This window comes from Solea solea, chromosome 11 (genome assembly GCF_958295425.1).
Source record: "Solea solea chromosome 11, fSolSol10.1, whole genome shotgun sequence".
NCBI lineage: Eukaryota > Metazoa > Chordata > Actinopteri > Pleuronectiformes > Soleidae > Solea > Solea solea.
This window is the reverse complement of record NC_081144.1, coordinates 18,869,102-18,890,641: the sequence shown is the minus strand read 5'-3', so window position 1 is coordinate 18,890,641 and position 21,540 is coordinate 18,869,102. Positions and strand designations below refer to the sequence as shown.

The following is a 21,540-nucleotide window of genomic DNA, read 5'->3' as shown; positions in this document are numbered from 1 at the left end:
GAATAACATGATACAGTCATTTATCACCTACTTTTTTTTTTCTGTGCAGCTTTATCTGCTCACAGCACAGCACGTCCATATGTTATTCCTGCAGCGGCACTATAGTTGGATCCCAAATCACTTTTACATTCCGCGTTTGTTTAATCAGTGTGACGGTGGAATTGTTTTTAGTTCTGTTTCACCTTCATCAGTTCAACACCAGAGATGCAACAGGGGAATAAACCACACCTTATCCTGTAGCTTCACATTGTGTAAACCTGTGCAAAAAAAACAACACGGTGGCAACATTAACACCTTCAAACTACACACACACATACTCTCTCACTCTCTCTCTCACACGCTCATGTCAACATATGTGCAGAAAAATACAGCAAACATACGCACACTGCTCCCTCCTCCGTTTTCCACTCATCTTCTCTCTGCATCCATCGCCCTAAGACAAGAGGAGTGTGAATAATAGCTCATCATGGATGGGATTTTTTTGTTGTTGTTGTTTGTTTTTCAACTCCATGGAATCCAAATAAGAACTTTAAATGTCTGTCTGTCTGGACTTTTCTGTTCAATCATCAACAAAAAAGGATCAAAAGTGTTACACAGGACATGTACTAAAATGAGTGTTTTATAACAAGATATTTACACTGTGATATTCTGACTCTTGTCCACTGAATAACAAAATTCAAATGTAACAGTAAACACATGAACAAAAGTCTCAGCCATGGAGAAAATACTCTTTGAGTCTTTGAATCTGATGACCAGGCTTTTAAAATCCCTCCAAACATTTTGGGTTTGTTTTTTTTTAAATCCGTCACTGCTGGTGTTTCAGCCGCCTCAAGTTGTCTCAGTGAGTTCTTAAATTGGCAGTCAGGTTTGTTCTCCTGCGAATCTAGTTATAAAAAACATCATCCTCAGAGAGCGAGCTGCTGTCCACGTGTCGGACAGTAGCGTCTGCCATCACAGTGCTTCTGTCCACAAAGAGATGATCTTTGTCTTGCTGAGAGGCCGATGTTGGGGAGACAGAGTCCACCAGTGGCACAGGGATCAGGTTGGTCATCCTGCTGTTGCCATAAGTCTGGCTGTGGATGTTGTACAGGTGCTGAGGAATGCCGATGCTGCCACCGTCCAGCAGGAACTGAGACAAGAAGTGACCATGTGCTGCTGAGGAGGGATAAGAATAATAATAATAATAATAATAACAACATCAGTCACATGGTTGCTTCCTGTCCATTGAAACGTTGAAAAATGATTTGACGCACAAAGAAGCAAACAATGACACCTGGGGTTTCGCAGGTTGTGGAGATTTTCAAAGGTGTCGCTTTTCACACTGGTGTATCACAGAAACGGTGCAGCTGCACTCGATGATATAATTAAACTGAGGCATCTGCTACACATCATGTAGCTTTTATATTATATCACATACTGTACTATTAATGTATACAATGCACTCACCAGCCACTTTATGAGGTACACTTGTTCAACTTTTAGTTCATGCAAATATCTTATCAGCAAACCACATGACAGCAACACAATACTGGAGTGTTTAAGTTTATATATAGTATATTATATACTAAAGCATGTGTGTGCATGTGTGCGTGTGTGTGTATACATGTTTCTAGTAGGCTGTGAAAACCAATTTTCATGCAAATGTATCTTTGTGACATTCAAACCTCGTGAGGACATTTTTGGCTGATCCTCAGAACTTTAAAGAGCTTTTTGAGGTTCAAAACTTGGTTTTAAGGTTAGGTTCAGTTGTGATGGTTAAGGTAAGGGGCTAGGGAATGCATTATGTCTATGAGTTCCCACACAAAGACTGCAAAACAGCATGTGTGTGTGTTCAGATCCTCCAGTGGACTACGGTGAGTGATGGAGGACATACCTGTACAGTGGTTGATGTGAAGTTAAGCCTCCTATCTGTTTTTTTCCTGTGCAGAAACAACTACTGCACTGCAATATTCAACGAACTAAAGTATAAAAAGGTACTTCCACTTAACTGTAAACACAAACTCTTTCTACATTTGAGTAAATTATAATGGTAACATGATTAATTAGCATTCAGCTCAAAGTAGAAACAACTTTTGGAAAAAAGATTATTATTTTAAAGACATCCTGCCGTACGGATCGAAACATTGCACGTGTGAATTTGACCTGTTGATTGATGAAAAGTCATGTCATCGTCAAGGTCAACAGAGTTCATCGCCTCGAGACCCTGAACATTTGTAAACTACTTAAATTGACTGACTGACATAATCACATCATTCACATTAACCACAACACACTCAGATGTTTAAGGACGGCTGCCATCTTAAGTGCTCAGCTATTTGATTTCAGGATGCTAAACCATCTCTGGAAGGAAAAACTGTGAAAAACTTTCTTGATTGCGATCACAATTAAAGCAAATGGTTTTTGGGTTAAAGAGAGAATTTAGATTAGATTAGATTAGAATAAGTGAAAACTCAAGACAATGACTGCAGGTTTTTAATTAAAAATAAAAAAATAAAAAAATGTGATTCACACACCAGGACAAATTTAGCAATAGAAAAAAACAAACCCTGACGACATACAGTACAGTGACCAACCTTGTATGCTGGTGGATGGCTGCTCTAAGTTGTCACTCAGTGACCACATGTTCATGGACGCCTCAGCGAGGGCGAACTGCTCGGCCACACCTGAGAAACAAAAGGCCCATAAAACACATTTGATGGTGCTTTTCTTGGAAGACCTCCTGCTGTTTTTCACCACCATCACAAACAAAGGGAAATTGAATGAGTGCAGTGGATTTGAGTCACTGTGATGCTCTTAAGGGATATTGATTTTTGTCGACGCTCCCTCTGCAGAAGCCAATCGAATGAAAACATTGCTCAGAGGGATTTAAGCACCACTTTATCCCCAGTGACCAAATCTTGTTTTTCTTGAATTACATCTGTCCATGTGTCTCACCTGCGGCAAAGCGAGCCTCCTTGATTTCATCCGTCATTTGAGAGTAGAATTGTTCATCCTCCTGCAGCTCGGCGCCCATCCCCCCCCAGCCTCCTCCTCCTTTACCGCTGCCCCAACCGCCCACATGTCCCCCAGCTTCGCCGCCTCCACCCCAACCCTTCCACTCAATCAGGTGAGCAACTCGCCCCTGGGCCATTGCTGTCGGCTTTGTGATATGCTCCTTTATCGTGGCCACCAGACCTACATAAAGAGAGGAGGGAGGCGATAAATCTTGATAAAGTGGATCAGATAAAAGGTAGCTCGGCTGAAAAGATGTGGGATCTACATTTAAGGTGCTAGTTTAGAAAGGAGGGAGATAAGTTAAGGAAAAGGTAAAGTGATAGGCTGCAGGAAACAGTGCACAGTCAAAAGAAGAAGAACGAGGAGGGAGGAAAAAATGCCACAGCAAGAGGGCATGGATAATGAAATGGACAAAAGATTACATAGGGGAGAAGAATCACAAGATAGTTATACATAAAATTAAATTCGATGCTGTCTTAATTTGCATAACCTGATAACTTGAAACATTAAAAGAAGCGGTATGCTGCCTAGACTAGAAAAGTAGAAAACTAGAAAAACAGCGTCTGAGATGATTTTTCTGGTGAAAATGTTAATTTTGTATGAAGCCCAGATGTATAAATCTAATTTTAAAATGCAATCACTGACGCAGAGAGACAAGCCTTTGTCGGATTTTGACAAATCAATGTTGGCTCCGTCAGGTTTGATTCACACAGTGGTGTGCCAGCAGTACAGACATAAACAGATCCTGCAGATATCACGTGTGGGAGTCCATCTGTGTGTGTGTTTGCGTTCATCTTCAACCCCAACTCGTCATCTTATTTCCCTCCAGTCTCTCTCCATTGTCCCGATCTCAGTTCCTTGATGAAACTGATGAATATTACATTATAATACAATATATCAAGACATTTTCAACTTGCATGAGGGAATTCAAGGCCTCCCTTCATGTCAGGGCAAAGTGATATGGTCAAATCAAAAATCTAATCTTTCCTAGCAGTTTGTGGTTATTAAAGGCCTAGTAAGTAAGAACTGGTGATATCTAATCTTGAGTCTGCAGAATGTAACAAACAGAAAAATCTATAATAATAATAATAACAATAATATTATATATATAAAATATGGTGACTTCACAAACAGGGAATGATATTGTTCTTTGTTTGCATCAGCTTAAGCTCACTCACTCACTCATCTTCCACCGCTTTTTTATCCTCCACATGAGGGTCACAGACCCTGGACAGATCATCCATTGCAGGGATAACATATATAGACACTATCACACGCACACCTACAGTCATTTTAAAATGTTCAATTGTCCTCATTCTTCTGCTAAAGTTTGCTTCACCTACGTCTGAATGTGCCAAAAACAACTTCTCAGCACTGTATTCAACCTCTGTTGTTCAACATGACTGTGGCCAGTGAGGCATGACCAAAACTACATCCACTATTAGATAAACTATCAGCACCTTTATTTATTTATATTTATTCTGGGACTTTGCCAAGTCAGACCTTGAAACATCAAGGTAATATAATTTATTCATGACTCACAGACTCACTCACTAGAAAGGTCTTAGGAAATGAAGTTGAAAACCTGGGTGACACTGCAGAATAGGAAGCACACTAAAAAAGGACAAGGAAGGAAGGTTGAAAAGGCAAAGGTTTGAAATGAGAAGAAAAGACCAAGATACAAACATATGAAGGAAAATGCCAAGCAGTGAGAAGAACAGGGAAACAAGCTTAGAGCGGGGAGAAAAACAAGGAAAAGAAGTGGGGAGGAAGAATGTTTCAAAGTGAGAAATTGATTCATTTATATACAGGAAGGAAGCCACAAGAGTTAGCAGCCGGCGTTAATTGAAAATGAGAAAAACATTGTGATGTGTAACGTGTAAATTTAAGCCAAACAGACAGTGTTTTGTCATACATGGCGACACCCACTGCTGTCTCACCTTGGTGATAACTCTGTTCTGAGGCCCTGTTCTCTCTCTGCTTGTTGATGGTGAGGAGGCTGTGTTGCATCTATTTAGATCATATGAAAACAGCAGGAAAATCTCATTTGTTTTTCAACTATTGTCCACATTGCAGCGTGAAAGGGACCAAATTAAATTAGGTTGGCATGACACCCCTCACAATGATGTGTTCAATGTATTCTCACAGTGCAGTGGACAAAGCAAGATGTTTCCTTCCTTGATGTTTCCTTCCTTGTTCATAAGTATAGTGCAGCTAATAAACAGTCGTCTATTTTAGACCTGCTCCTGAGGAGATGATGCTGTTTGGGATTGGATTTGCATAACCTGAGTGAATGAAACACAGCTACTGGTTTTGAGCTGAAACACACCAAAATACTAAGAGATTTTTTAACCAGTTAGGAAATGAGAAAATCTCTTTTGTAACGATGCTTGTATAGAAGCATCGATATGGAAACCAATAGAATCAGAAATTGAATCGGAATGGAATTGATTTAGGAAATCCATAAACCCAGTCCTAGTCAGGGGATCATGAAAGTCAATATAGCCATTGTCTTGGCACCAAAAATGTCTGTTTCTCCAGACATTTCAGTTTGAACTGGTGCTGGACAGACTGACTATGTGACTCACTCTGCATACTCAGTCCCACTAAGATTAACAAAACTGTCACGACCAAAACCTCATTTGTTTGGTTCAACACGATTGCATTTGTGGAATCTTAAAAACATTTCACTTTCCAGGAGCCACTAACAGGATTTAAGCCATTCACAATTCATAAAATCTCATTAGCATTCATTATGTTTCACACAGCATCATACGAGAATAAATTACTTTGCAATGAGCGCTATATACATTTGAAATGTATACCCAGTGCTGGTCAGTTGGTAACACATAGGCTACAAATTAATTGTATGAAGTGTTCTGTATAGTAGGGGTGGGAATCACAGGTGACCTCACTATACGATACGATACACATACCAATAATATCATGATACAACGATTCTGCGATAATCAATATACAGCAAAAGAATCCTACAGCATAGCGATACATCATCATAACTAACTGAGGAAAACAAAATGTCTATGAAAAGTTAAAAATGCAGGATTTCTGCATAAGGGAAGAACTAATTGGGATCCCAATAAATAACAAGTGAAGTTTATATAATCTGATTTCAGCAGTTGGGTTATTAACATCACTTTGTCTTTCAATGTGTCTCTTTGTCTTTGTCTCTACTTGTTAACATTTAAGTCAGGGTTGGCTTAGGCCTGTATTTGTCTAACATATTCATGAGGTTTTCATGGGCTTCATAATTATACTGTCGGGCTAATAAAGGACCTTTCTCTAGGAAAAGTTCAGCAAGGCATACCACATTAACTCAGATAATTAACCTCCAGCAGAGAGATGGAAGCGGTTGAGATGAGGCAGACAGACACAGGATGAGGAAGAGGGGATAGAAAAAAAAGAAAAAAAGTAGGAGGCGCTGACATGAAGAGAGGAGGAAGCTGGAGTCAAAGTTGGAGAAGAAAATCAAACAGGAGAAGGAAATGTGTGTGTACTTATCCACTGATGTCTGGGCATGCTTGCTTTGTGTGTGCGTGTGTGAGAGAGTGGAGGCATAAGGGAAATGGCATTACTAACCTCCCATGGTTACTAATTCATAGTCTCTCCTTGCTTTTTCCAGTCTCGTATATATATATATATATATATATATATATATATATATATATATAGATAGATATATAGATATACTGTATATATTTTTTTTAAATTTTGTATGCTTGTTATGCACCAATGACACCAGAACAAATTCCTTGTATGTGCAAATCGTACTTGGCAATAAAGCTCTTCTGATTCTGATTCTGATATATATATATATATATATGTATGTGTATTTATATATATATATATGTGTATTTATATATATATATATATATATACGTATATATACACACACACACACACACACTCACACATGAGTCATGATGAAACACAACACACACTAAATGTGTCAGAGTGTTTGTGTGACACTAACCATGTCACGACCAGTAGACCTCATGGAGACCAAAACCTGGCCCTAATGAGGCTTATTTTTGAGGAACTGGTTAGTCATGAACTGGTTACGTTTTGGGATAACACTTTGCTTAGACTGTCCAAATGAATGGACATCAATGCAGTATCCTAAGAAGAACAGCTGTGCAAACCTGTATGTGTGTGTGTGCGTGTGTGTGTGTGTGCATGCATGCATGTGTGTGTGTCCAGTCTCACCCATCAAAGAGGAGGTGGCAAGCTCGCCGATATCGTAGGGGTTGTTTTTATCCAGGACGTTGCCATTGGAGGGATTCTGACCATCCTGTACAATATGATCCACAAGAGGAAAAGTCACTGATCTGAGGTGAACTATCCATATAGCTGGTTGAAACAGACACATTCACTTACCGGCCACTTTATTATGTACACGGGATAAAATTCTTATTTGCAAATATTTGATCAGCCAATCACATGGTAGTAACCTAATGCCTTTAGACATGTGATTACTTCAGAAACTGCTGATATATTGGGATTTTACAAACATAACCATTAGTGTTGTGTGTTTACAGAGAATAGTCTAAAAAAGAGAACATATACTTGTTGATACCAAATGGCAAGACTGGCTCAAAATTATAGATAGTCAATAGTAATTTAAATAACCACTTAACCACATAACCAGTGTGTGTAGAGTTGCATCTTTGAAGGGGCAACATGTCAAACATTGAAGCAGATCATGGCTTTCATTAGCAGCAGATGATCTCACTGCCCATTTTATTATTTGTCCTGTGTACCTAATTAAGTGGCCAGGAGGTTTACAGCTACATATTTTAATGGTTTTTGACTCAAAGAATCAAGCAGTTTTGAACCAGAAGCAGAATTGTGAGGTTGTGACAATCACACACAAACACACACACATCCCTATTTTCTAAGGAAAATGGTGATAAGGATGTCTGGCAGCATGCACACCCTAATGACCTGCGATAAAAGGAATTATTTTAAACTGTAGTCCGTGTGTTTGAAAGTGTTTGAAATCAAGTGACTGCAGTCAGTATGGAGAGAGAAACAGAACTTCAAATAGATTTCTTGGATTAATATTGTTGTTTAGCCTGGGAAAGTGAAACCTTGAAGCAATTTTGTCGATGGAGCGAGTAAAAGCAAATTCACACAGACATACACACCAGTTTAAAATTAACTTTTACAGACAATATAAATCTGCATAAATGTTACTTGAGTGTAAAATGACCAAAGTGAGAAACCAAACATCCTCTCGGTTAAATTAATGTTGTTCCTGTTTTTCACATCAACAAACTGTGGTTTCAAAGCCAGGTCGTGCAGTCACCACAAAAACAAAGAGATCCAATTCCTTGGCCTTTGCATTTCTTTACCAAAAAAAAGAGAATAAACAAGAAATGAGTAACTTTAACACAATAGTCATTCAGTGTGTTTGAATTAAACTGTCATTACTACACTTGTTTGGCCTATTTTACATGTATTTTCATTCCTAATGCCATAAAAAATGATTCCATGTAAATAAGATAATATAGTCCTTTATTCATCTTAAAAATAAAGGACTGAATGTACAGTACATTTTAAAGAGTTTCCTTTGACATCCAAGCATTTAATGTCGTTTAAATTAAAATACTCCATTTTCCAGAGGCAGTAATTCTTTGTTTTTATAATGTCGTATTAGCTACTAAATTAAGCTACAGTTAGCTGTCTTTTTTGTATGATTTATTTTTCAATACTTTTCAAATCTGTATCCAGTCACTGAGAGCGTTCACCTCAGACATGGAGCTGAAATGATATTGAGTTTCATTCCTGATGAGAAGTCATTTAAAGCAGTCACAATGCATGTTGTTTACGTGAGTTGTAACAGCAAATGCTCACTCAAATCACAAATATTTTTTATACTTACAGAACCTCTAATAGTATTTAAAATCAATAGGCCTAATGTTTAGGTTTTATTTCTCCAGATTGACCTTTAATTTAACAAATAATCAAGGCGATACACCCTCCATGTTACTCTAGATCACAACACACACCACCAATAGGGGCATCAACACACTTTTTTGGTAGAAAGTAGAAAGTATATAATAATATAATATTACACATGGTATTTGAGGTAATTGAGCTGAAAAGGCCAATATGGGGGCTTTCACCGACCTTGACAGTGGATGTCTGACCCTCCTCAGTCTGGTCCTGCAGTGCTGTCATGGGATGGTGGAGATCTGTCGGTAATAAACACACAAACGAACACTGTTTTGAGATGAATGTTTGATGTGAGTGGAGGAGGCAGGTCTCATGTTCTTCACAGCCAGACTCCAGTTCTTTATGATGAACATGAGGCAAATTTAAATATGCTATCTCTCACTCCTGGTCTAGACTCTGTCTGTTTGCTTTGTAATTGACAGTGATGAGACTCAAAAATGACAAGAGTAAATAAAGTGTGGGTAAGTGCAATGGAGAATTAACATTATTAGAAAGGTCAGCAGACACACACACACACATTTATACAAACACAGGCCTAAGGGGATCCCTCGGGAGGTGTCTCAAGACAATCGGCTGTCGCTATGGAAACTCTACAGCAACAGGAGGCAAGTGATACCCTTCCATTTATTAAAGTCCACACACACACACACACATACATGATGTTATTAGCATATAAAAACCCTGTAATGATCCCTGAGCCACCCGTCTGTTCTTCTGGGCTTAAATCTTCACCCTGACTCGCATATAAACATTATCCACATTTTTTTCCACTGCACAAAGCACTGCTGTCAGTGTCCTGCACCCTGTCAATAGGCCCCCACCTCAACAAAAGACTGTTTCCTGGAAAATTATTTTTAGTCTCCATCACAAAAATTTGTGAAAATAACGTGTGAGACTGTGATCCGGTGTTAAATGTCATGTAGAAAAAGAAGGTGCCACAGAACAATAATGAAATTAGCTAACTTTAATTTCTTGGATCTTTTACTGAGACAGCACAGTTTAGTGCTTTTTTTTTCTACATGAACGAGGCCCTGCAGCTAAGCTGTGGTTATTTGATTCTGACAGCTTTTTAAAATGCAAAAAAAAACAACAAAAAAAAAACCTCTGACAATTATCAAATTGGCAGGTAGCAAATATGAAAGAAAATGACAATCCAAGTCACTTCTTCAAGTCATAACATGTTGGGGATGAGCTTTAGATGAAACTGTCATATCCTTAAGCTACTGTTGTCCCCTGCTGATCCTCACAATCCCTCTCATCAACCCTCCACCTCTGAGGCTCGTTTCTGATGCAGTCTCTACGGACTCTCTCAAATAAGTTTAAGAGTGACTGCTCTCATGGCAGGATTTGTGTTGTGTTATTCCTTTGTCGCATGCACATCAAAAACACACTTCTTTTGGCTAAAAATGTGACTCAGGTGGTTTTACCCTCCATCTCTGCTGCTGATGATATCTGGAGGATGTCTGTCCGTCCTGCCTACATTCAGTTACAGGATGAGATGATCAAATAACCTTCAATTAGTCACACACACACACACACACACACACACACACATGGATGCACAAACAGGTGGACTCCGACACTGACCTTTGTGACCTTTGCAAAAGCAGGCACCCATGGTCTTGACCGGGAGGTTATCTGTTCACCATGGTGGTTTGGAGATGAGGATGATGATCAGCTGGAGGTATAGAGGGGAGGAAGGAGCGGAAGATAAAAAGAGTAGAGGCAGCGCTGTCAGTCAGCAGAGGAGCAGAGAGAAGTGAGGAGGGGAAAAGTAAGAGTGGATGCCCGATGAGCAGAGGGATGATGCAAAGCCTGACTTCTCTGTATTGGAGGAGAGAGGTGAGAGAGCGACAATGAATAAGTGGGGAGGGGGCAGAGAGAGAGATAGAGAGAGGCAGAGAGAGAGAGAGAGAGGCAGAGAGACAGCAAGTAGGGAGAAAGCAGGACTGTTTTCAGACGTTTTTGAATCCCCTCCCCTCCATTTCTTCTGTTCTCCTCCCACTATATTCTTCCTCTCCACACCACTGTACAAAGGGAACCCATTGCCAATGAAGAGCTTAGTATTGAACCTTTACAATCTATGCAAACAAGAACTTGATCTACAACACATAATAACGTTCACCTGCCATTGCTAGTGTACATTACTGACCACTATCACTGTGGTGTAAATTAAACACAAATTAAATGCTATCTATCTTTGTATTTTCTGATTTTTACTGAATTTATGCGACAACACAGGTCAGTCATGGCTCTACATGCATCATTAGGCGGCTATGTCTGTCACACACACACGCACACGCACACGCACACACACACACACACACACTCATATTTCTATCAATTTTAAGACTTGCATTGACTTCCATTTATTTGGACAGCCTACCATAGGCCTTATCCTGAATCTAAACCATAACCAGTTAATGCCTTAACCTACCACAATTCAAATCTTAGTCCTAAACTTAACCAGTTCCTAAGAAATGAGGTTCCACCATATTAGGACTAGGTTTTGGTCTCCACTAGGGCTACTGGTCCTGACAACAGGCAACAAATAGAGAAGAAAGAACACACACACAGCTATTCAGATTTTGCATTGACTTCCATTCAAACAAAACAGTTCATACCTAACCCTACAATCTTACCCTAATCACAATTTAAATTTTAATCTTATATGACTAAGTATAGCCACAGAGAGTAGGAATTAGGTTATGTACGAGGACTACTGGTCCCGACAAGGTCAAGAGTTTCAAAAGGCTCAAAGGAGCAACACACACCTCCTGGGTTAAATACTGGGTTAATATAAATGGCACTTTGCTGACATCACCATCGTCGACATTGGGGAAAATCCTGTTGCCACAGCAACCAAGCCACTCTCTTTGCTTATGGAGTTTTTATCTCAACTAATTGGCACAAGGAAGGAGGCAAAAAAAAAAACACGGTTTGATGGACAAGGGCAGATGGTGATGGTAAAGTTACCAAAAATACCAGCCACTGATGTTAACTGTACAAGACATCTCTGCTCAGTTAGAACAAGCTGCGCTTCTCTGTTAAATAAGATGTTTCCGACATCAGGACAAACAAGTTCATATATAATTTAAACTCAACACACAGAATATTAATACACAACTACATAAAACATGGGCTGTTAATCATTTACTATTAATCTTAGTGGTTCTTTTCCATTACTATCCAAATATCCAAATACTAAAGCTTAATAATCAGGTTGCACTGATGAAGGGCTTTCAACCCTGGGAGTACATGCACTCATTCACACACCAGGAGAAAGCCCTCGCAATCAGTGCCAACCATCTTTTTTTCACTACAAAATGCAAAAGGATTTGATGACTTACAAATGTAAAAAAAAAAGAGGAAAACTTCAAATGACAGACTCCACAACAAAGTTGTTGTATTTAGGGATCCAAAGGATTGTGAGGATGGTCTCTTGAGGGTGTGGAATTTCTAAGCAGTGACTTCCTTAAAAAACACTGTAAAACAAAAAGAAACCTTAAATAGCACCCTGAACTTTAAACGGGTCTACACACCGATAGAAAAAGAAGAAGAAGATAGATATCTTTACAGTTTCAGGATATATAATAACATATGTAACCTAATTTTAAGTTTAACTTGAGGAACTCCTGAAGGAAACGTCAGGTCCCTATAAAGATGTCCTGACAGAGGGCAGGACCAGTCTGACCTCTTGTGGCAAAAAAGCAAAACTGCAACAGTATTATTATCATCATATACCTTGCTAATCATATCACCTTCTTTTCCATGTGTGTGTTTTTTCCCAGAGAGCCTTCCTGTGGTTCTATGTTAACACATGTTTCAACCAAAGGATGAAACCTGGGCAGTCTGTGCTACACAGAGAAAGTGATTCATAAAGTGCTCCATCAATAATTCAGCAAAGCACGATTAGGTCTTCACTAATCTCCCATGGGTCGGATCCTGCCTCTCACCTTGCACATTGCAGAAAGGTTGATTCTCTTTCTGTGGAGTGAACCTGATTCTTAGCGCTGTCTCATTACCTGGATTTCCTCTATGTTTTTTATCTATGACTGAATCTCTGCTCCGCTTTGAACTTCCATTTAAACAGATAAATCTTGAATTTGATTCGAAGGGTGTTTTCTTTTCCCCAGGCGAGCAGGAGGAATAACATCCACATGCACACAGACCCTGATGCTCAGCCACAGTCATTTCTGTGGTACCCGGAGGCAATGCAGGAGTTGGATGCCTTTCAGTAGTGAATGTTTTTCAAATACTGCCATTTAAATGCACATCAAACAGTGCTTTTGTTTTATGCAGACACATTATGATGAAATAGTGTGATTGCTTTTATCCTCGATTGGAATTTTTTCCATTTTACTCTTGTTGTTGTTGTGGTCGGAATTAATGAGGGAACTTCCCACCCTGATATGAGCGAAAAATTATGACGGGGGTTTCTTGGAGGTATATTTAAATCTTTAAGGTCAAACTGACAGACCGCCATGCTTTTTATAGACCCACCCTTCTTCACATCCACACATACACACACACACACACACACACACACACACACACAAAACCCCATTTCACACTAAGAGCTGCCCAGTGAAGCCCTCTACTGTTAGCCAATGGAATCTGAGAAAAAAAATCAACAAGTCACAGGTTTTATGTGAAATCTCAGCATGTTTTGGCAGGTTATGAGACTAGGTGCAATGACAAAATTAAGCCTGATGCCACTCTGGTGAAAACTTGTTTGGTAATAGACATAATTCTTGATTAAATAAAATGGGAAAGTCAGAGAGCTTTGAGTTTCTGCTATGCTGGTTTATTTAAGTGACCACTTCAGAGTGGAAAGAATTGTTGTAATACTGTTCAAACTAAAATTATATATATCATATTCAAGTGTCTTCAAACTGATCTAATAACATTTGTTGAAATATATTGTCTAGGGTCTGACCCTGCCTTTAGCCCTATGTCAGCTAAGATTGTGATGTGGAGGATAAAACTGTAGAAGATGGATGGAAATACAATGTTATATTTCAAAAGTAAAAAATGGTCTACATTGCTTTGTCTCTTGTTCTTTAAGAGTTGTTGGGATCATGACTGACAGACCCTGATAAGACAAAGGTCTGAACAATTCCAGATCGGTCTCACTGCCGGCATTTTGGCATTTCATCAATGAAAAGCCCAGGTGAGATTGATGATTCATTCCATTGCAGTGAGCATTAGGCCTGGGCTCCTGGTATGTGAGGCTGCTTGGTCTTGGTTTTAATTTGACAGAACTGAATCATAGCTGACAAAATTTATTTGGTCTGCTTTATCTGCTTTTATTAGTAGGGGGAAAACTTTCTTTTAAAAAAAATGTATAAAATTATTGGATTTACTTAAAAAAGGGACACACTAAAGTTAAAACATAAATATTACTATCTGATGCACTGCAGTCCCCTGACTGGTCAGAACAACACAAAGACAGTGCATCATACAGTAACATTAACATTTACATACAAATCATACAAACAATAATACACAATAACCAGACAAATTTGCTCAGGTAACAATTTGTTATAGTATTTGATGAAAACCAGCCAAATTTCATTTATATTCACATTTGTATAATATAACCTACACCTGGCATTAATTAACAATTAACAACTTCAGATTTGCATGACGCAGACGAATCTCTGGTTCTGGTGCCAAAGCAGATCACAACAAACATTTCACCATGAAGAAACAAACGTACACCAGAACCGACACCAAACAACTACATCAGAATGTGGTGGAAACTCTCACGCCATGATGAGCATGTTTTCTTCATGCTAACAAAACAAGCTACCAAGCAGCTAAACGCCTAGAGTCCACAGAGTTGAACATAAATATCTTCTCTTCTTTTGACCGACACTCGCTGAACAAACAGCCAAAGTAAAGCAAACACAACATGACACAAAACTAACATGACACGACGATGTACATGAGACATGAGTCATTTCTTACCTCACTGTTTTTCTTTCATTAACTCCACTAACAGTTTAAAAAAAAAACAAAAAAAAAAACACTGTGTTACCTTCAAATTATTCCGGACTGTTTTCACAGTTCCAGGTTAAACTCTGCAGTTACAATTCACTATAAAAATATGCTTCTCATTGAACTCAAGAACATTTTAAATCGAAGAGTTATCAATATGTATGATAACATACACATTTTGGCACAAATTAAAAATTAAATAAAATTTTAAAAAAATAATTAAATTAAATTAAATCTCCAACTTTGCCTTTGTTTATTAGCTTTACATTTGGTTATGTATTTTAATGTTCAGATTATGAGTTGTAGACTGTTATAAATACATTCACAATAAAAGTGTGAATGTGTAAAAAAAAAACACAAAAAAACCCACCACCTTATTTGAGTTCAACCTTTATTTTACTGAGATTAGAATCTCTTTTGCAAGTGAGACCTAGTCATTTGCATGTCTTCACGACTGAGTCAATGACTAGTAAGAAGTCAAATCTGTCATTTTCTTACACCACTGTTGAAAGTATAGATACCAAAATTATTTATATAGAATTTGCACTCTCCACTCATTTTCAATAAGGTCATGGGACAGGGAAATTGTTAGCTGTTTAAAAGAAATATAGTTTGATTTTCTTAAGTGGATCTTCAACAGATGGACTGATTCTCTGCTTCTGTTCATGTCTTTGACTAAAGTGCTGGTTGCTCCACACAACTGATTGTAGTGAGATCAAGCACATTGTTAGACAATTGCCTTTTGTTCATAATACACTGATAATACTCACTGACACATAAAAAAATGTAAAAAAAAAAAAATTGTGAAGGAATTTAAGACTCAGCAAACAGTCTGCGAGCTTTAAAGGTGTTTGTACTTTCTCCTCGTTTACATCTATAAGCTAAGTGAGACGTTTGCCTCCGAGCTCCAGCTCTGTACTCAATATATAAACATGGGAGTGGTGTTGATCTTTAAAACCAACTTTGGAGAGCTGTATTTCACAGAATTTTGAAAGGCGCCATTGCAAATGAGGTGGGATTTAAGTTCCCTCATTCCTGTGTCATTCATTGTTTACATTATTTAATCCACATTTTGTAACTTCTCAGTTTCCAGCACCCGTGAATAAAGTGCACGCCATTAATACACTCTGTGGAAAAGTGTTGGCTGGAGGGCTCCTTTGGACAGAAACATGTTGCCATGATCTTATCTTCAACCTGCAGGCTTTGGTGTGCCTTTCTTTGTTTATTTACTCAAGAGTGATTACAAGATCTACATTTCGCTCTTAGATGTCATTCATAAGTCAGCAGGGAAAACGTGTATGGACGTTCTTGTTCTTTGCTGGCTTTCACGTCTGCATGCAGACTCACAAGCCAAGCACAACATGAAGACTGCTGGGAAATACCTTGCTGAAACAAGGGAGGACAGTCTGGACAGTCCAACATGACTAACCAGTTGAGGGAGCGAGCTGAGCAAGTGTGAGGGACATTGTGTGGTTTGTCTGCACATGTGGACGGTGACTGGAAGTCTCACTTTCAATTCTCCCAATAACCAAGCAATCACGATAGTGATGTATTGTGTGTTGGGGCCTCTGTGTGCCAGAACTCCCACTGTGCATGACACCATGATATTAGCTCAAGAATCATATGATAAACGGGATATGTTGAAAACCACTGTCTGCAGATTGACCACTCTCCCCTCCCCTTCCTGCCACTTCTGATCTCATTTTCTGTGTTTTGCCACAAAAGCACCAAAATAGCCCTCTCTTAGCTTTGCGGAAAGCATATTTTGATGACACCAACGCAAATGTCTGCTTCACCCTTCAAAAAGAGGGATGCCAAGCCGGGACTTTTGCTGGCTAATGGGCCTGGCTACTTGGCCGGCAGCAAAGTTGGCCAAGTCTCTCAAGGCTACACCAACAGGAAATTGCAATAATCCTGAGCTGGGCTGAAGTAATTCACTCCCTTCTTTATTTAAGGCTTTGCCAGAGTTTTCAGCAGACCACCTCAGCTGTACTGGAAGAAGAGAACAGGAGTGTGAGGCCTCGGGGCCTGACTGAAACCTCCCCTCCATGTGCTCCCTAATTGGTTTAATGACCGTGATTATCTGCTGGGTGCATGTTGAGCAGGGGACGATTAATGGCCTCTAAAACATATGCAGACAGACGGAAATAAAGAGAGAGGCGGGTGATGTGTGTGTGTGTGTGACCTAAAACAAAGAAAAAGCCATGAAGTTGCAGAGACAGACACATCCTGCTAAGTTTTTGTTTTCTTTCTTCTTCTTCTTTATGGGGACATTTGTAGCAGTTTAAATGTTACATTAATATCTTGGATTTGGTTCTTCTTTTGAGGAAAAGAAAACTTTTAATGAGATGTTGTATACGGCACATACACGTACATGGATGTATGCCACCCAAGAGGTAAAAGTGAAACGCTTTAATGATGTTCCTGCAAACATCTGCATACATAGCAACCACCGCAGCTTCTGGAAGCTAGACAAATTAAACTGAATTAGGCTACTTCTAACACCACGTGTGCCTCAAAAGATAGATGATATCATACTTTAAATGAATCAACTGTGCGTTTGTTTAATAGAAGATCACATGTGAATATGTGAAGATTTCTAATTCAACATTTTTGTTCAACCAACAGTTAAAAAAATCAAAGAAGAGTAGCAAAGTGAGAGATGTTTTTTATTTCATCACTAAAATTCTTACGATTCTTACGATTAAAAGAACCAAAATATGAACAAATGTCCATTTTTATATAATTGTCAAATGACTTCTCACAATGCTGAATAAGACTCGCTCCGTGCTTCTCAGTGCACCAGTGTTAAGATCTCATGTCAACCGGAGACATTCCAGCGCCGCACACAGGAAGTGATTCGTCTTATGTCAAGTCAAATGGGGACAAAAGCCACGTTGAGTGAAGAGACTGCAGCAAACAAGTTGGAGTGGGAGTGAAAACCTGCACTACAGGTGTATACACTAAAACGCTCCCTCAGTCAGTTGTCAGGTCTGATAGTTTTGCTTGACAGAGCCTGTTTACAGATGCAGGACCAGATGGCAGCCCCTGTTTATATGCAGCAACAATGGGACCTATTGTACTGTATATTATGTTGTAAAGTTTGTTTTTCCTACTGCTGTTGAACTTACATACACACATTCCTCTAAAAATACATGTTTGTATTTGATTGTCAACAGTGAGTTTTACATACTACAACTATTGACACATTTTTATTCGAAATGTCATAATTTTAAGACACAATAAACTCGTTTTTAAACACTTTGTTTAATGCAAATTTGCAAAGGTTTCCAGTGACTTATATTGTCCTCTTGTCTTGAGTAACTGCAGCTGCAAAAGAGCACATTCTCTTTCTTGTTATAAAGCCTGTACATATTGTTAAGACTGACATTATATGTGTACAGAACAGGATTTTAGGGGTAAAAAGCTTAAAATGTGAACCATATGACCTTCTTCGTGCTGTAGCCTTTAATCCTGTCACCTCGGTTTTGGACCCGAGACTTTAAACAAACATCTTGGAGAAGATTTTAGGTCTGTTGTGGCCAAACAATCAGGTACAGATGTTTTGTTTGAAACAGTTGCTCTAAATGTGGAGCTGGATGATTCACTCTTGCTTGAAAATGGTCTGAAATGGCTCCTTTGTAACAGTAGTGGTGACATGCAGGCTTTTAAAAGACAGACCTGTGAGAATTTTAATGTGTTGAGTGACATCAGGGTTGCCATTAGCAGGAATATGGATTGAATTAGGCTGCCACTGCAAAATATACAGAGGGTCTGCAGAGAGACGAGGCTTGTGTCAACAGGGGCTTGTGTTTCTGCTTTGCTCTCCCCCTCATGTCGCCTCGTGCTGACATCAAACAGATCTCTGCAGTAGTTTGGGGGATGTAAGATGCTGGAAACAATTATTTGCTCCTCACTATCTTATTAAGCAAGTTTATTACAGCATTTAGGTCCTGCAGCTTACTTTGTTTCTACATGGAGTAAACCTGGAGAAGAGCTCTGGCAGCACTCAGGGTGTAATCTTGGATATGAAATCCTTTAGTTGAGAATGTAGAGGAAAATTGAGGGGCTTGAAGGAGACTTAGGGAGAAGAACAATCTGCGAAAAGCCCTGGAGTGCTGCAGGGTAAGAGAAAGAGCAGCGGAAAGACGCAAGAAGACCAATATAGACAGAAATTGGAGGATGTGTTTTCTGGTCAGGAACCCATTGCTAAAATTAGTGAGGATGTAAATTCCTCAGCGTAGCCGGTTTTCAAATCCGCACATGACACTGAGAGTTGCCAGGAGAACATTAAACAAAAAGAAGACATAAAGAAAGAAATGGGAGGGCAGCGGTATAGGGAGAGGTCATACATGAATAGAGCCATGGTTTTGTTTACTTTGTTCCTTATTTCTTTTTAAACTGACCTTCGCCCTGAGAACAAAGGCAACTAACAAGCCACAAGAAGGAGGAGAGAAGCTCTCGAAGCAAACGGCCCCCGCACAAGAGTCCACAGGGGGAGGCTGGAGGCCTGGACGCCAAGCCTTCAACACAATCACCACACATGATATTGTGGCCTCAGAGTAAAGCCCTGGTATGGCTCAAATCTCCAGTTTACCCCCTCCAGCAGCACCACCACCACCACCAGGCCTCACTCTGCCCCCCCGGTCTTTCTCTGCCTCTGCATGCATCCCTGTCATTTACAGTCCAAAAGACAAGACACAAACTTGCACACATTCATCCCCCGCAGAGCACAGATAATCTTGTTACAGCCGCCGACGGGGACACAAACCAAATTCCTGCAGCAGTCACTTTGGATGCACTCAGACGTGGATTTGCATAAATTCAAACACTACAATCAGCAGCACCACTGTGTGGCTCTGCTCCTCTTTTTCCATCATGGATAAAAGAGAGAGGGGAAAAAAAAGCTCCACCACGCTGTGAAACACTGAAGGAATGGATGGATGGAGATGGAAAATAGTAGAAGGCTCTCTTGGTTTACAGTTGCCACACAAAGCCAGGACTATTTCTAGGGTATCCATTGGTTTAAGAGGCGAGAACACACAGCCAGCTGGAAGTCAAGGACAAAGAGCCATGAGGGAGTTGGTGGCAGGTCCAAGTTCCCATGCTTTGTCCACAGTGTGTGTGCACAGTTTTCTTGCCGCTTCTCTGTTTACCTGCAGATTAATTCAACACCTAAATATTGACATTCTTCCTCCTTGTGTGCTGCTCTTATCTGAGGAATGCATTTACAGCTTTGTCACTTTGCATCAATCAAGCAATCAAGCTGATCGTTTTCAAAAATGCAAGGCGCCAGTGACCTCCTCGCCACCGCGAGGTTAGAGTGAGCGAGATAAGGCAGGAGTGGATCATTCCGGATGAAGTACAGAGTGTGTTTGCATGGGCCATGTTTGAATGAAGTCTTTCATTTGTACTGCTACACTTTAAAAAAAAATAATGTTTATCCTCAGCAGGTGCGAGCTATGAAACCTGAGAGTGTAACCGATGCAACACACCAACGCAACATTTGCCGCTGACATTTAGCCACTCTGCTTCCTGCCCGCCTGCTGCTACGCTGATGCTGACCTCACATAAAAATATGAACCCACAGGTCGTCTGTGAAAGCGGCTCATTACAATCTGCGAGGCAACATCAGTCTTTTCGGCAAATGCTAAAACAACATGTCGACATTTATGGCCGCGCTCAGACTGCACATGTGTAATTGCAAGTGACCATGTAGGATTTGTGCGTCCAGACACAACCATTCTGAACCCACGTTTGTGACACTGATGCAGGAAAATGGAGATACATCTTTTTTTTTACTCCTCCTGTCCTGTCAAGTCACGATGCACAACCTTTGCAGAATTCGGTGCTGTAGTTACAGCCAGAGTGAATGTTTGCAGCATGTGAAACCCAATTGTATTCCAAGGTTTTTCCAAATGTGGTTTAGGTCTGAATTCATGTGGGTGTTTTTTTTGTGTTTGTTTTGTTTCTGGATACTTAAATTTGTTTTCTGGCAGCCTGAACCCTTTAGTAAGCCAGCTGTGACAGGAGCAAAGGTGAACATCAGGCATCACAGTGACAAATATGTAGCGAGTAGACCAGTTTGGGCAAATGCGTTGACAGGATGTTGGTCTCTTTCACCCTTACAGCACGTCAGGAAACAAATACTACACATGTAAATGTACAGCAGAGCCCTAATGACATCTTACTCTTTGTGTGTTATCATTAGAGCACCATTTAGAAACCCTACTTATAAATAATAAGCTGTTTTTTAAATGGGTTTGTCTCCCATATCGTGAGACAAGCTTGTTCCAATGACCCTACTTTTCTCAAAGTTTTGAGTCCAGGACGTCGTTTACATCCCATGTTGCATTTACAGGCTCACAAGTTGAATAGTCAGTGAGTAACAGGCCGCATGGTAGAGGCACAAAGTATTGTTACAAATGTCTCCAGATTCACTTCCAAAGAAAGGCCCCTTTCCTCCTGGACTCGCAAAAGTAACTCGACGCATACATAATGTGACAGGTCTGGCTTCATGGTCGATTGTGCTCGTTATATTTTGAAATGCCGCTGCACACTCTGCAT

General features: G+C 39.8%; 1 protein-coding gene across 6 annotated transcripts; it reads right to left on the bottom strand.

Moving 5' to 3' along the window:
- Positions 1–150: 150 nt before the first annotated feature.
- Positions 151–15,186, bottom strand: fam131c (family with sequence similarity 131 member C). Of its 6 annotated transcripts, none has more exons than XR_009241773.1 (7): positions 10,558–11,071; positions 9,145–9,209; positions 7,219–7,303; positions 2,935–3,174; positions 2,574–2,663; positions 385–1,155; positions 151–257 (listed from the first exon to the last, which is right to left on the bottom strand). XR_009241773.1 is itself a non-coding variant. In XM_058643949.1 (7 exons), exons 2-7 carry the CDS (start codon positions 10,586–10,588, stop codon positions 884–886), a joined length of 783 nt encoding a protein of 260 aa, XP_058499932.1. In that variant the 5' UTR covers positions 10,589–10,794; positions 14,944–15,186; the 3' UTR covers positions 151–883. The 6 variants fall into 6 exon arrangements, 5 of the variants coding, with proteins under 5 accessions (XP_058499932.1, XP_058499936.1, XP_058499934.1 ...); XM_058643949.1 differs by adding an exon at positions 14,944–15,186 and having other exon boundaries at positions 151–1,155; positions 10,558–10,794; XM_058643953.1 differs by adding an exon at positions 10,398–10,446 and having other exon boundaries at positions 151–1,155; positions 10,558–11,072.
- Positions 15,187–21,540: the final 6,354 nt, after the last annotated feature.

Excerpts from the sequence above, each read along its gene's own strand:
- fam131c (XM_058643949.1), bottom strand. The coding sequence starts at position 10,588 with ATGGGTGCCTGCTTTTGCAAAGGTCACAAAG. Across the intron at positions 7,304-9,144 it reads GTCAGACATCCACTGTCAAG|GATGGTCAGAATCCCTCCAA; the intron begins GTCGGTGAAAGC and ends CATATTGTACAG. Across the intron at positions 3,175-7,218 it reads TGCCACCTCCTCTTTGATGG|GTCTGGTGGCCACGATAAAG; the intron begins GTGAGACTGGAC and ends CTCTTTATGTAG.